General features: G+C 55.3%; 6 protein-coding genes across 6 annotated transcripts; 3 read left to right on the top strand and 3 right to left on the bottom strand.

The window, feature by feature from the left end:
* Positions 1–1,295: 1,295 nt before the first annotated feature.
* On the top strand, positions 1,296–1,758 carry J4E78_010829 (uncharacterized protein; the record flags this gene model as incomplete). Its single annotated transcript, XM_049371405.1, has 2 exons — positions 1,296–1,655; positions 1,705–1,758. The coding sequence occupies 2 exons, from the start codon at positions 1,296–1,298 to the stop codon at positions 1,756–1,758; spliced, it is 414 nt and encodes a 137-aa protein (XP_049216884.1).
* A 1,500-nt stretch (positions 1,759–3,258) lies between these two features.
* Positions 3,259–4,862, top strand: J4E78_010828 (uncharacterized protein; the record flags this gene model as incomplete). Its single annotated transcript, XM_049371404.1, has 2 exons — positions 3,259–3,262; positions 3,307–4,862. The coding sequence occupies 2 exons, from the start codon at positions 3,259–3,261 to the stop codon at positions 4,860–4,862; spliced, it is 1,560 nt and encodes a 519-aa protein (XP_049216883.1).
* Positions 4,863–4,977: 115 nt separating this feature from the next.
* J4E78_010827 (uncharacterized protein) lies at positions 4,978–7,364 on the bottom strand (the record flags this gene model as incomplete). The annotated part of the gene is made up of 3 exons (XM_049371403.1): positions 4,978–6,075; positions 6,129–6,701; positions 7,128–7,364. The coding sequence occupies 3 exons, from the start codon at positions 7,362–7,364 to the stop codon at positions 4,978–4,980; spliced, it is 1,908 nt and encodes a 635-aa protein (XP_049216882.1).
* Positions 7,365–7,957: 593 nt separating this feature from the next.
* J4E78_010826 (uncharacterized protein) lies at positions 7,958–8,584 on the top strand (the record flags this gene model as incomplete). The annotated part of the gene is made up of 1 exon (XM_049371402.1): positions 7,958–8,584. The coding sequence occupies one exon, from the start codon at positions 7,958–7,960 to the stop codon at positions 8,582–8,584; it is 627 nt and encodes a 208-aa protein (XP_049216881.1).
* Positions 8,585–8,618: 34 nt separating this feature from the next.
* Positions 8,619–10,108, bottom strand: J4E78_010825 (uncharacterized protein; the record flags this gene model as incomplete). Its single annotated transcript, XM_049371401.1, has 4 exons — positions 8,619–9,440; positions 9,489–9,849; positions 9,903–9,970; positions 10,019–10,108. 4 exons carry the CDS (start codon positions 10,106–10,108, stop codon positions 8,619–8,621), a joined length of 1,341 nt encoding a protein of 446 aa, XP_049216880.1.
* A 1,293-nt stretch (positions 10,109–11,401) lies between these two features.
* J4E78_010824 (uncharacterized protein) lies at positions 11,402–11,836 on the bottom strand (the record flags this gene model as incomplete). Its single annotated transcript, XM_049371400.1, has 1 exon — positions 11,402–11,836. One exon carries the CDS (start codon positions 11,834–11,836, stop codon positions 11,402–11,404), a length of 435 nt encoding a protein of 144 aa, XP_049216879.1.
* Between the last annotated feature and the right edge of the window lie 689 nt (positions 11,837–12,525).

The raw sequence follows: 12,525 nt of genomic DNA, 5'->3' as shown, positions 1-12,525 counted from the left end.
AGAGTCGTCTCGCTATGTTCCGTCAAGGAAGCGATATTAGGGTATTACAAAGTATTATGCGAATATGGATAAAACAAGTACGGGTATTGGAAGAGAAGATGTGGAATGTATGGACTGCTGTTCACCACAAAAAGCATGCGACAAGCCCCTTTATAGTATCATGTAGCAAGATGCCATGGTTAACGCTGTTCATTTAACCACCGCTTTTTATGAGTTTGAACATGTAGTATACTCACCTGTCATGTTTTCACTTGTTTTCCAAAGACACATCAAACGTCATGCCAGACCGCATGTAGCACGCATACTGGCAGTCAAGAGTGTCGTGCGACATATTCTATGAGCCCTTCCATGTCGGTTCAAGCTCGTCGGGAACGGGGTTGGGGCTAGAGCTACATGCCAGTAGCCGTTGTCCCCACGCACCTGGCCAGGTCTGCGACAGCTGTTGCCGAGGTGGACGAGCGATGTGCATGGGCAGCAGGAACGATCGAGGCGACGAGCTTCATATGGCGAAGCTGCCATGAGATTTGTGGCGGTGTCTCCTGTCCCTGAGTCTGGTGCTCTGTCGTTCGCGTGACTTGTCGTCAACTGCCCTCTGGATTGCGCTCAAGGCTCCCGACTTTGCGCTTGGACAATGTGAAGGGCCAATCGCATCCCACACAAGTATGTCTGAGCTGAATCAGAGTTCTCGACATCTCACAACGTCATCGGCAACCTGGTGTTCGGCCAAAACCATGTCTCATGACTTTGGGAGTTGTCGCATCGCGTCACATGCTGTGGCTGTTTCAGAAACCCGTTCCATGCCTCCACACCTCGAATCGTCGTGCGTTCCAGAGTCCAGGCCAAGCAACGTTCCAAGCCTACGGTAGCACAACATGCCGGCGATGGAAACAACATGGTGCGCATATATCGTCGCGAAGATGCCGCGGTCCGCAAAAGCTTGGTGGAGTCTTGCAGTCAGCCAGGCGGCCAAGGACTCGGGAAAGGGCGATGTCGAAGTAGCTGTGGGCCGACAGATCATGGCCCAACATCATTGGCCACTGCTGTGAGTCTGCGCTGATCAGGCCCGTGCAACATGTCTCCATTTTGGACGTGTTGAAAAAGGCTGAACGCTGGTAGCAAGGCGAAATAAAGGGCGGCAGTGCCTCTTTGGTGTTGCGCGTTGGCCGTAGACCACCCCGCCTTCGCCCTAAGAGGAAGGTGCTAGCGACTGTGCAATATCCCGGTCTGTGGTGGTCCATTTGTATAATTGTCTACGACGCAGCCTCGAGTCCAAGTGTTGGTAACACACAGGCAACATGCCTCTTCAGGTCCACCGCATAACCTCGGCAGCCGACTTTGAAACCTTCGTCGCCATACAGATCGCCGCCTTTGCCAACGGCGGTGGTATCACTTCCCTGCTCACGCCTAACCCCATCACCGACGAGTACATCCAAAAGTCTATCGAAAAGCACGTCAAGTCTTGGCGCGACGAGCCTGACGTTGTATATCTCAAAGTCATCGATACCGACGCCCATGGCAAGATGATCGCAGGCGCTAAATGGCGCATCAACGAGCGGGAGCGCAGTGAGGAAGAAGCCAGCAAGATGTATCCAGTGCCAGATGATGAAGCCAAGGGAAGACAGGGCTTGCTAGACTTCATGGTATTCCTGAGTCGAGTAAGAAGGGAGTACATGGGAACGAAGCCCTTTTACTGCTAGTATCCAGCGCGCTACGTCGGAAGGTGTTGCTGACGGACAGCAGTTTTACATATCCTCGTAACGCACCCAGATCACCACCGCCGAGGTGCAGGATCTATGTTACTTGAGTGGGGTACCAAGCAAGCGGACCGCGCGAGACTACCTGCCTTCTTGGAATCGTCCCCGATGGGCAAGCCTTTGTACGGGAGAATGGGATTTCAAGCTAAAGAAGGTAAGTCTTGAGCCTGAAAGCATACATGTGCTACTACTTCTGCGTGTATGGCACACGCTAACTCTATGCTCTCAATGCTACAGTGGTCACGTGGGACTTGTCAAAATATGGCTTGAAGGGGACAGATACCAGTACAGTGATGCTTCGTGAGCCCAGCATACACGCGATATGAGGTGCTATAGATGCGACCTCGTGTGAAAGAGAAGCCGAAGGCTGTTGGAAATGGCGGGTAAGGACACGGCACCTCCAAGACGTGTGCGCCCGCACTATTCTCTCTAGCAGCCTCTCCACGAAAGAGACGTCGCAAATCCACTCCTTCTACATGATATATCTGTTCCCCACGCTGACTTGGACTTTCACGCCTCTTTTGCTCAAAGCCTCGACCCTTCTTGTGAACTCGTTCTGCTCTTCATTCTTTTCCAACGCCAGAACCTTCGCGGTTTCCTCCAAAACAACTTCGGTCAACTGGTCCATCTTATCTAGCGCAGCCAGGAAGCGCTCACTCCTATCTCCGCTTTGTTTGCTTTTCGGAGCAATGCAGGGCTGCACAAGAACAAAAGCCTTGATCTCGGAGATGGCTGGTCCCGCACACCAAAAGAAGAGATCCGCAGTCTGCAGGCCAAGGAACTTGAGGGAGAAATTGGCGCAAATGTAGGAGAGACATTCGACCCGTATCTGGCGACAGACGCGGAAGGCAGAAAGATGCAGCACAGATGCGGCGAGATGCTCCGGCTTAGTGCAATTTGCGATCACGAGCGAAGAAAGCTCTGGGTAGATGGCCATGGCGTAGATCATATTTCGTATCTCGCCTGGTAACTCGAGAAATGCACCGTGTGTCTTTTGTGACTGCATTGGATTAGCTGGCTAGATTGACTCAGTAACGACGCGTTGGGTGTATGTTATGTACGTGTGACGCTAACCCACTGACGCGGAGCTGTTTGTGGCGCAACCATTTGGTCCTCATTGTCTTCATCATGTGCCGGAGAGAGACGTTCCTGGTGGCAGGACAGGGACAAGGGATTGATACAGCTTTCGCAATGATGGGGACTGCGGGCAGCTGCCGCCTTACCGCATTAGGATAGTCCACCTTGATGATCGCAGCGCGCCTGGGTAGCTCTCTTGTTAAGGCGTGACAAGCAATTGCGGAGTTCTCGGAGGTGCCAAGACAACGTCACAAGTTTGAGACAGCGACTTGGCACTCTCGCTCCTCAACCAAGCTCGCCACGATGCTCTCGCGCGCGTGTACACGCTCAAGCGCTTTCCTGGGAGCTCGCGCTACACCATGTCCTTCTGCTCGCCCCCCACCAGTGCTGCTCCGACGCGGAAAACGCACCAAAGCCAGCTATCCCGATGGGTCGGAGCACGATGCAACGACGAAATCCAAGCCCTCGCTCCTAGGCCGGCTCAGAGGCTCACGCTCCATCTTCGAGGATGACGCGAAAATGGACCAGGCAATGCGTCCGCTGTCCGATGCCGAACTCGAACGCGACGATCTGCCCGTCATCAACTGGTACGAGCAGGACTTGGACAAAGGCACGCCGCAGCGCCTGATTGAGCGCATAGCCACGCCCGAAGACCGCAAGAAGGACAGAGACATGTACCTGATGATAGAAGAGTCTCGGAAGAACCCCGACCATGACGACGCAACTTTGAACCGGCGGCTCATCGACAGCCTCCTGACAAATCCAAACTTCGCCGAACTGACGGATGAGCTCCAGCTCATCAAAAAAGGCATCAAGTCGAGGGAGGAGCTCCAGCAACTGAAACAACAGGGCGCTGCCAAGGCAGAGGCAGAGAGCAAGCAGTTCAACGCCGGCTTACGGATGGCGACACTTGAAATACTACAAGACGTCCTCGAGGACCCGGACATCGGAGACGCAAAGGCCGACCTGCAAGCGTGCATCGACCACATGCCTGAGGTGGAAAACATAGACAATCCCGTGTTCCAGGCTATGCTGAACAAGGCAATGCACAAGCTTGAGGGCAACGAAGCTATGCAGAACAAGGTCGCCGCTATGCGTAAACGCCCCGACTCCGAATTGGAGCGCGAGTGGCAGACTTATCAGAGAGAGACCGAAGACGCCATTGCTCAAGCAGAGACTCCAGACGAGGACCTGACTATGGCGACACCCGAAGACATGCAGGACGTGGACAAGCTCCTGCACCAGATGCGGGATGTCATGAAGTCGTTGGGTGGCGACACCGGGCTTGAAGCCGAACTCGACGCAGCGATCAGCGAAGACTCCACATCGGGTCAAGATGAAGAGGGTGTGTTCGAGCGTGAAATGGACCCCCAAGAATTGGCCGAAGAGCTGAAGAAGCTCGCCCAGTCCAAAGCATCGCAGCCCGGAGAGCTTGTGGAGGACGAAGAAGATGTTCCCGCTGAGCTCCAGGCCAAGGTTGACGAGATCATGAAAGACCCGAAGCTGATGGAGAAGCTAATGTACATACAAAAGCTCATTTCCGAGAACAAGCAACAGCAAGGCGATCTGACTTCCATCGCCCACGAAACTGCGCCTGACCCCTACCAACTCGCGGACAGCCGCACTGCGCCGCTCAGCGAGCGTATGGCTGCTGCCCTCCAAGACCCAGAGCACGTTGCCGCTCTCCAACGCCTCCGCGTCGACCTTCCCCCACCGTTCAACATTGCGCCCGCCCTGAAATCGTTCAATAAAGCCATTGAGCTTGCCTATATCGGCGCAAACGATGACATCCGCCGAATACTCTGGCGCTCGTACCAGAAAGCGCGATCCTTGCCCACGTTCCTACAAAACATTGGTGACGAGGCGTGGGACATACTGTACTACTCGCAAGCGGTCACCTGGGGAAGTAACCAGAACCGAGAGAATCATCTCAGGATGCTGCTGGCCGACCTTGAGAGCATAGGGAGAGATGGGCCACCTACCCATCCCAGTACGCTCGCTGATGGAGGTGTTGAGCAACTAAACACATGACCGGCCTGAAGACCAGGTGTAACTGTACGATATGACGATTTATATATGATACCCCACCCAATATATTCGCAATGGAATAGCCCTTTGCAAAGGTTGCGCTGTCTTTACAACGCCCTCATCCGCATGCGTTTGCTCCGCCATCTACCTTTGGTCTCTGATACCAGCTCTCATGCAGATAATCTTTCTTTGGTCCGTCCACCTTGTATCTGATCATGAACCGATCGATCTTTGCACCACAAAACTTGAATTCGCAGTCATTCTGATACGTGTCGGGATCGCACCAATGGCAGCCCGTAGCCATCCAGCCGCCAGCCTGGTCATCAGGCGCGTGGAAGCGCCAGGTATTGAATAGCTTTCCGACGCTTTTTTCGTCGTCTTCAACAAACCATGCGGTGATCTCATCGCTTGTTTCGTTGTACCGATAGACGTAACGACGGGTCGCAGGGAATGACAGCCCAGCGTCCATGGTGAATGTCCCTTGTTCGATATACAAGTATTCGGAGGCGTAGGTCGCTGCATCGGTAGATTGACGCGGATGGAAGTGAGCTGTACCCACGAATGTGCCACCGGGTGTCTGGGTGCGTGAATCAATTTTGCGCGTCATCTTCCAGACACCTTGCATGCCTGCGAACACGGCCGCTGCAACAAACCGAGCATGCTCCTGGGATGCCTCGAGTATTCCGGCAACTTCGCTGACTACTGCCTTGGCTTGCAGACTGCTATCTCTGTGTCGATAGCGCGATGGGAATGCGGGACCCGATTGGCTACCGAATAGGGTGTCGTCACGTGAGACGCCCGTTTCTCGTGCGAACTCTTCCATTAGTCCAACGTAGTCGGCCATCCAGAACTGCGGCACTTGCAAGGACCTCTGACCCATGGCATTTTGCATATGCCTCGTATCATCATACGTGTACAAGGCGGATGAGAGAGACGCCGACTGCTCAGGCTCTCGTTTGGCCCAGCGTTGTGCCAGAAGTCGAGCCTGCATTTCCATCACGCCCCAGTAAGGGCCTTCGTAGAAACCCACGAACCCAATTGTAGGTATTTGCTGCGAAAAGACGGAACCACGTGACAGGAGATATGGTATGCGCGGATTCGGGTTGTCGCTGCCGTCAGCGAGAAGGGATTGGACACGGGCGTCGAGCCAATCGAGGTCGGCTTTGTAGCCTGTGGCTTCAATGATACCGACCACATCACTCAGTCTGCTCTCGCCCTGTAAAGTGTCAGCCTTTTCGATGCGCCTAGGCTCTCGAGTAAGCGGAGTACCATAGCTTTTGCGCCTGGCCCATGGAACCAGGGCTCATATTGGCCAAGACTAATCTCTAGGCAATCACCGTTGGCTGCCTGCTCGACGTGTTCAACCCATCCCCGGACTGGCACAATAATGCCACTTCTGACAAACTCCATATACGTGTCGGTTATACCGGTGTAGCCAGGGTGTTGTGTCTGGCTCTCCGTGTACGCGAGCTCTGAGAAGCCGACGTCGGCGTGATGGCAGCCTATACTTGATCGTAAGAAGTCGTGGCCTTTCTTTGCTTTTTCTGGTGGAACGGTGCTGATAGCTGCAGAGATGTCTCCATGGCCGCGACGGGACAGATTGTAGAGAATCAGATCAAGGGGAAGGAATCTAGGTGCTGGCTTGAAATGCCCGTCGTGGGTCTGAGGGTCCTGTGGAAGGTAGCGGGGCAGGCAGTAGAAGGGACGATTGATGACGTGGAAAACCCTGCTGTCGGCGTGGGAGGGTGTCATTCCACCAGGCGAGTGCTTTGCGTTGGAGATCTGAGAAGCAGCCTGAGAAGCAGCCTCTGAGCCGCTGATGCCGCCTCCAATCACGACTATCTTGCCGGGGGTTTCCGTCAGGGCAGAGAGAGTCCGAAATCGTGAGGAGTGTTGGATGTTTGAGAGAGGGTGGGAGGGAACGGGATTGAAGGTGTGGGCTGGCTTGTTAAAGAAGCCGCTGGCGACGACGAGTCGATCAAAGGTACGGCATGTTAGCTGACGGGTGCCGTCGGCACTGACCACTCTCCAAGTATGATCTTCTTGCAGTGATGCGCTGACAACTCGGTGCTCGAGGAGTATGTCGTCAGTTAAGCCAAGGGTTTCTGAATACGCCGCAAGATAGCGGCCCACGTGCCTAAAGATGCATGTACGAAGTCAGTAACTGTCTCACAGCATGCTGTGCACAGATTCTACCTGCCACGCTTTGGGAAAGACAGGCGGAACAGCTAGTGGATCGGCAGCAGGGTTCGAGATATCTACATGTACCGATGTCCAAGCCAGATCAGAAAAGGCAACAGTGTATCTGCTCAGGTTGGTGCGCATCTCCGGACTGCACTTGTCGCCAAATTCCCCGCGGTCATGTCTCCACATGCCGCCTACACGGTCTGCGGCCTCGTAGACGGTGACTGCGAAGCCGTGCTGTCTGCAGATGTGTGCAGCCGCCAGACCTGCGGGCCCAGCGCCGACGACGCAGACGGCCTGTTGCTCGACCGGGGCATCCATGGCCAGGACGGGGTTGGGAATTCGGGGCAGCAGTGTCTGAACAGAGGCTATTCGGCGAGTAGGCCAGCGTTGATGAGGGTGGCCTTGATGGTCTGGAACTGTGTCTTTCCATGCTGGGCAGGCGTTAGCAAAGGGCCAGGGCACGCTGCGGGGGTTCTGGGGCGGCGGACTGAAATCAGATATCGGATGTGGCCCAGGTCAGTGACGGAGCGGTGTTGGTCGAACTCGGAGCGTGCAAAGCGGCGCATGTCTCGTCGTGCGCCTGCGTCGGGGATGCTGGCGGTGCTGCGGACAATGTCTCGCCACAGGGCCAGGGCGCGCTGGCGCTGGATGAACTGCAGGACCGTCAGCGGGCGTGGCGCCGGGCCGGATGCGTCGTGGGACAGGTACGTGGTCCAGGCCCACGGGAGCTTTTCCTCGTGCGCGCAGGCGGGAGGGCGGCTTGGAGGCGACGGTCGCGTAGGCGCGCAGCATGGCGGTGCGATGTGTCGAGGGCGCGTCCCAGTGCCCAAGGTTGGCGGTGGGCGGTTGGCGGTGGGCGGTTGGTGGTGGGCGGCTGGCTGGCGGCGGAATCGTCACCTCACCACACCACCATGCACTCGCCCCAGGCCCTCGCGCGCATGCAGACGGTGCAGACGCTGCTGCGCCAGGACGCCGCCCTCAGTGCCTACGAGGCGCCCCAGCGACCCTGCCCCGTCGCCATCCACTGGGTCCCCTCCGCTCTCGACCTCCGCCCGGGCGAGCTCGACGCCTGTCTCGGCCTCGTCCACGCCACGTCGGGCCACGACTACGCGGCTTCGGCCATGGGCTGGGACCCGCGCAGGAAGCGCGACGAGATGCTCGACGCCGACATGATGTATCTGCTGCTGCGCCCGGCTCAGGGCGGCCCCGACGCCATCCTCGGCTTCACCTCCTTCATGTTCACCCACGACGACCCCCCGCACCACGACCGCCCTGTCCTCTACATCTACGAGATCCATCTCCACGAGCGCCTGCGAGGACAGGGCCTCGGGTCCCGCCTCGTCCAGTTCGTCGAGAGCGTGGCGCGCGCATGTCACATCCCCAAGACGATGCTGACCGTCTTCACCGCAAACACGCGCGCAAAGAGCATGTACCACAGCCTGGGCTACACCAGGGACGAGTGCAGCCCCGACGACAGGACCACGAGGAACAGGGTCATCCCCGCCGAATACGCCATCATGAGCAAGTCGATGGACTGAACACCATACATTGCTAGTCTTCATCAGCCCATCCTCACTCTACGGGAACAAACACCCTGTCAATGTCCGGCCCCCAGCCCTCATCCACCCCGCCAACCTTGACTTCGTTGACGCCCTGCTCCACGTTGACGTGCACCACTGAACTTGCCGGGCCTCCTCCCCCGTCTGGCAAGAACGCCGCCCTCTGCGATTTCCCATTCACACTGATGGCTGCATACCTTTGCTGCTTGTCGCCGTTGAGATGCTTGATCCTCACAGTCGTGCGCGTCGTTGCTGAAGATTCCACCTTGGAAAACGTGGCGGACCCCGAGGGCACGCCGCCAATGTACCCAATTGCCTTCGAGCCCGAGCACGAGGAGCATGCTTGAGATGTAGCTCCGTTAGCAAGCTCTGCCGTCTCGCCTTCGTACATGTTCTCTTTGGGCCCGGCCCTGCTGGCTCCAGTACCGGGGTCCAGGATCCAGTTGACAGCGTTCTTCATGCTAGCCGTCGTTCCAGATATCTCAACCGGTAACCATACGTATGTGCTTCTCATCAGATTCTCACTGTGCCATCGGTCCCCCATGTACACGTACCCATCCCCCACAGACAGTACAAAGCTTGTTTGAGAAGCGTACGTGTTGGACCCAGAGTCGGCGAACTTTTGCCACGACGACCATGGACCCGAGAGAGACGTCGACGTGCTGTAGTAGTTGTCATTCGGGCTCCACCCCGTAAGCTGCGAGGCGAACATGAAGTAAACGCCTTTGTGTTTGATCATGGCCGGAGACTCGTATTTTTCTTTCCAGACGTAGACATTGCTGGAAACGCTGAGATAATCATCAGACAGTGCGTTGATGCGTAGGCCGTTGCGGCGCTGGCTTCGTCAGAAACAGATCCCTACTGTGCTACGAGGCAGTCATACGTCTTCGGTCAGTAGATAGCCCTTGCCGTCGTCATCGACAAACACGCCAGAATCTCTACTCTCGAAGCCCAGTGGTCGCTCGCTGCGTAGATACGAGTACTTTCCGCAAACGCTGTCGCCTATTGCGACCCCAATCTTCGCCTCACCATAGTCGGCGCTGTCAATGTGAGCCCACAGGACATACTTACCCGTTCGCTTGTTGTGCATAACTTTTGGTCTCTCAATAACACGATCGGGCCCTGTGTCGCCAGATGCAGTCCGCGAGATTAGAGCGCCTTCATAAGACCATTCGACAAGGTTGGTAGACGAATAGCAGTTGATGTTTGTGAAAGCGGTTCCGTTTGTTTTATCTTCGCCAATCCTGCGGGCGCATCAGCACCGGTAGAGGCCGCCCTTGCGCGTAGAGTTATTTACCAATACCACTTTTCGCCATCTTTGATGATGCCGGCGCCGTGAGCCTGAATGTGCTGGCCTGTGTTGGTCTGGTGTAATGTCAGTTGCCATTTGCTCATGGGTACGACGAAACGCACTGCTGTCCAAGTCGCGCCAGGTACAATCTGGAGCGTCGCATTTACGATCAAGCCGGACAGGCCAAAGCCTACGAGTCTGAGAAGTCGCATGGCGGTATTGTAAGATCAAGTCTCAGATGCCAGCCAGAGCAATTGTCTATGCAGAGTGCCTGGAATTTATAGGCGCATCAGCAGATCCTCCCGCAAGTTCCTGACAATCTGCCAACTGGGTCGACCGCGAAAGGCTCGTCGCTCATTGACGGAAAAGGGGCACTGCGCTACATAGTGTCACGAGCAGACATGACTGTTTCAATAATTCTGGTGGCGTATGACTACCGGGACAAGGGTAATAGACGAGTTGTGGGGAAGCTTTAGTCCCGGAAGCTATGCTTGATCGAACGTTACCCGTGTACTGCACGTACTATACTGTAAACTCTGCACACGACGCTGCCTAGGTATGCATCGCCTGGATTGGCAATCACCCGATGTCCGTGGCTCTTTCAACATGGATACACACTGGCCTCGGTAGCAATGGAACAGGCCGCCCTCCGAAGCGCAGATACTACTGGAAGGGGAAAGCATGCCGCATCCAGTCGGCACAATACTGCGACCGAACCTTGGAAGCAATGGGACATATGGGCTAACGAGTGTATGCTCAACGTATAACTTGGAATGACTGGCAACAGTACCGAGGTAGTTTGCACCGGTCGAAAAAGGCACGTTGCTAGTTCTGGATTGGACAAGATGTTTGCTGCACTCGTACCAACGTTGCACCTGCGCAGGCAGCGTACGCAGCGCACCCACGACAGCGTCTTCGGGCTTGCTCATGCTTCTCGCCCGCAGTTTGACCCGCTGCTTCCTTTTGCGAAAGCTTGCCAGCGCCACGACCACAGCCTTCTGGGCGCGATTCCACGTATATCAGATACGGCCCAGCAACCTCAGCAATGATGTAGCGTTGTGTTAAGTTTACTGATCATGCATCTTCAGGGAACCTAGGGACCTGGATACTCTACAAGACATCAGAGATTGAACGTCAACAGACGACCATCGTTCACGTCCCTGATTTGAGCCATTCGCAAGTACCTTTGATGATCGGATAATTGCGAAGGGCCAACGACTTCGACATATTCCATACATTTGGACTGTCTCAGTACAATGCATTCCAGAATGTCCAGCACGTTGCGCTCTCATGTAAGATAACGGCACATCGTCTAAATAGGAGATTGTGTGTTTTCAAATCAGACGCCTCAGTTTCACATTCGAGCAAACCCGTGTAAGAATACCGTAAAGACTTTGTATCAAATTGTTGAGCAGCAAGCAATATTCCACAGGCGCCAGGGAGCTTCCGAGCTAGCGTTTCCCGGTAGATCCATCCTGCTACTTTTGTCACAACCTTTGGTTACGTTATTGCACAATATCCTTGGCCACTCCGACATAGCCAGATCCATTCTCGATCCACGTATTCTTCCAGATCTGCACCAGCTCTTGCGAAAGTCTTGCCATGTCGAGGTTCCTCTCACTTGAACTCGCTAGTACCTTCCAGCCTTGCTCGTGTTCTGCGCTCACATCATCGATCATGTATGTGTACTTGTCGAAATTGTCGGAGCCCGCAATGAGCATGTCATTCACACCATTGGCGAACCCGAATGTAGCGAGAACTTGGTTGTAGCTGACCCAAGCGGCGTCTGTCATGGGAATGCTGACCTTGTAAACGATATTGGGAAGGATGCCATCGCGTTCGACAACAGTGTGTAACGAGTCGGCCATGTAACCGTCGATGAAACAATACAGTTTTTCCCGGTCATCCTCACAAAAATGGACCCCTGCTCTGCGAATCATGCGGAGGGGGGCAATGAGAACAAGACGTTCCCTTGCCTTGGAAGCAGTCAGTCGCGCAACTCAAGCAAGAAAAGGACTTTGAAGCTTACATCAGGACCAGGTGTAACCGTACGGCACAGTGAATCGGATTCAGGTCTGGGCTTCATCTCGTATGCAGGCGTCGCAAGAGGCGTCGAAGTGTAGAGTGGCGTTATGCTGTGAAGAGGCGAAGGCGAAGACAGCCCCGCAAAAGAGGCATGCGAATTTGATCTACCAGGAGGCGTGTCTCTGCCACCTACGGTATGGCCAGGGATGTGATAGTCGAAGGGTGACCGGTATGATCCCTTCTCCCATCCATGCTTTGGCGCACCGGGCGGGATCAAGGCAGCCCGCCGAATCGAGTTGGCGACTTCAGATGCAACCGAACCTACAGCGGTTGTATGTTCTGGACGAAGAGAAAGGGAGGGCCTCCGCGTGTGTACGAGGTTGCGCGCGTCGGCCAGCCGGTTGCCAAAGCCGACGTCTGCAAAACGCGTATAGTTGCGGTTCTCCACCAGTCGCGGAATTGTCGGTGAGGACGCTGATGGGGAAGTAGAATTTATGCGAGGGGGGACCGACATGCTTTCCTAGTTGCTGATGGCGGAGAGTGATTGCAACGCGTGTTTCGACTTCAATTTGATGGTAAAGAGCTGGAGCAGAAGCGAAAGGGG

The sequence above is a fragment of the Alternaria triticimaculans genome, assembly GCF_023758025.1.
Source record: "Alternaria triticimaculans strain BMP 0046 chromosome Unknown scaffold_40, whole genome shotgun sequence".
NCBI lineage: Eukaryota > Fungi > Ascomycota > Dothideomycetes > Pleosporales > Pleosporaceae > Alternaria > Alternaria triticimaculans.
The sequence above is the reverse complement of the archived record's forward strand: the minus strand, read 5'-3'. Positions and strand labels throughout refer to the sequence as shown.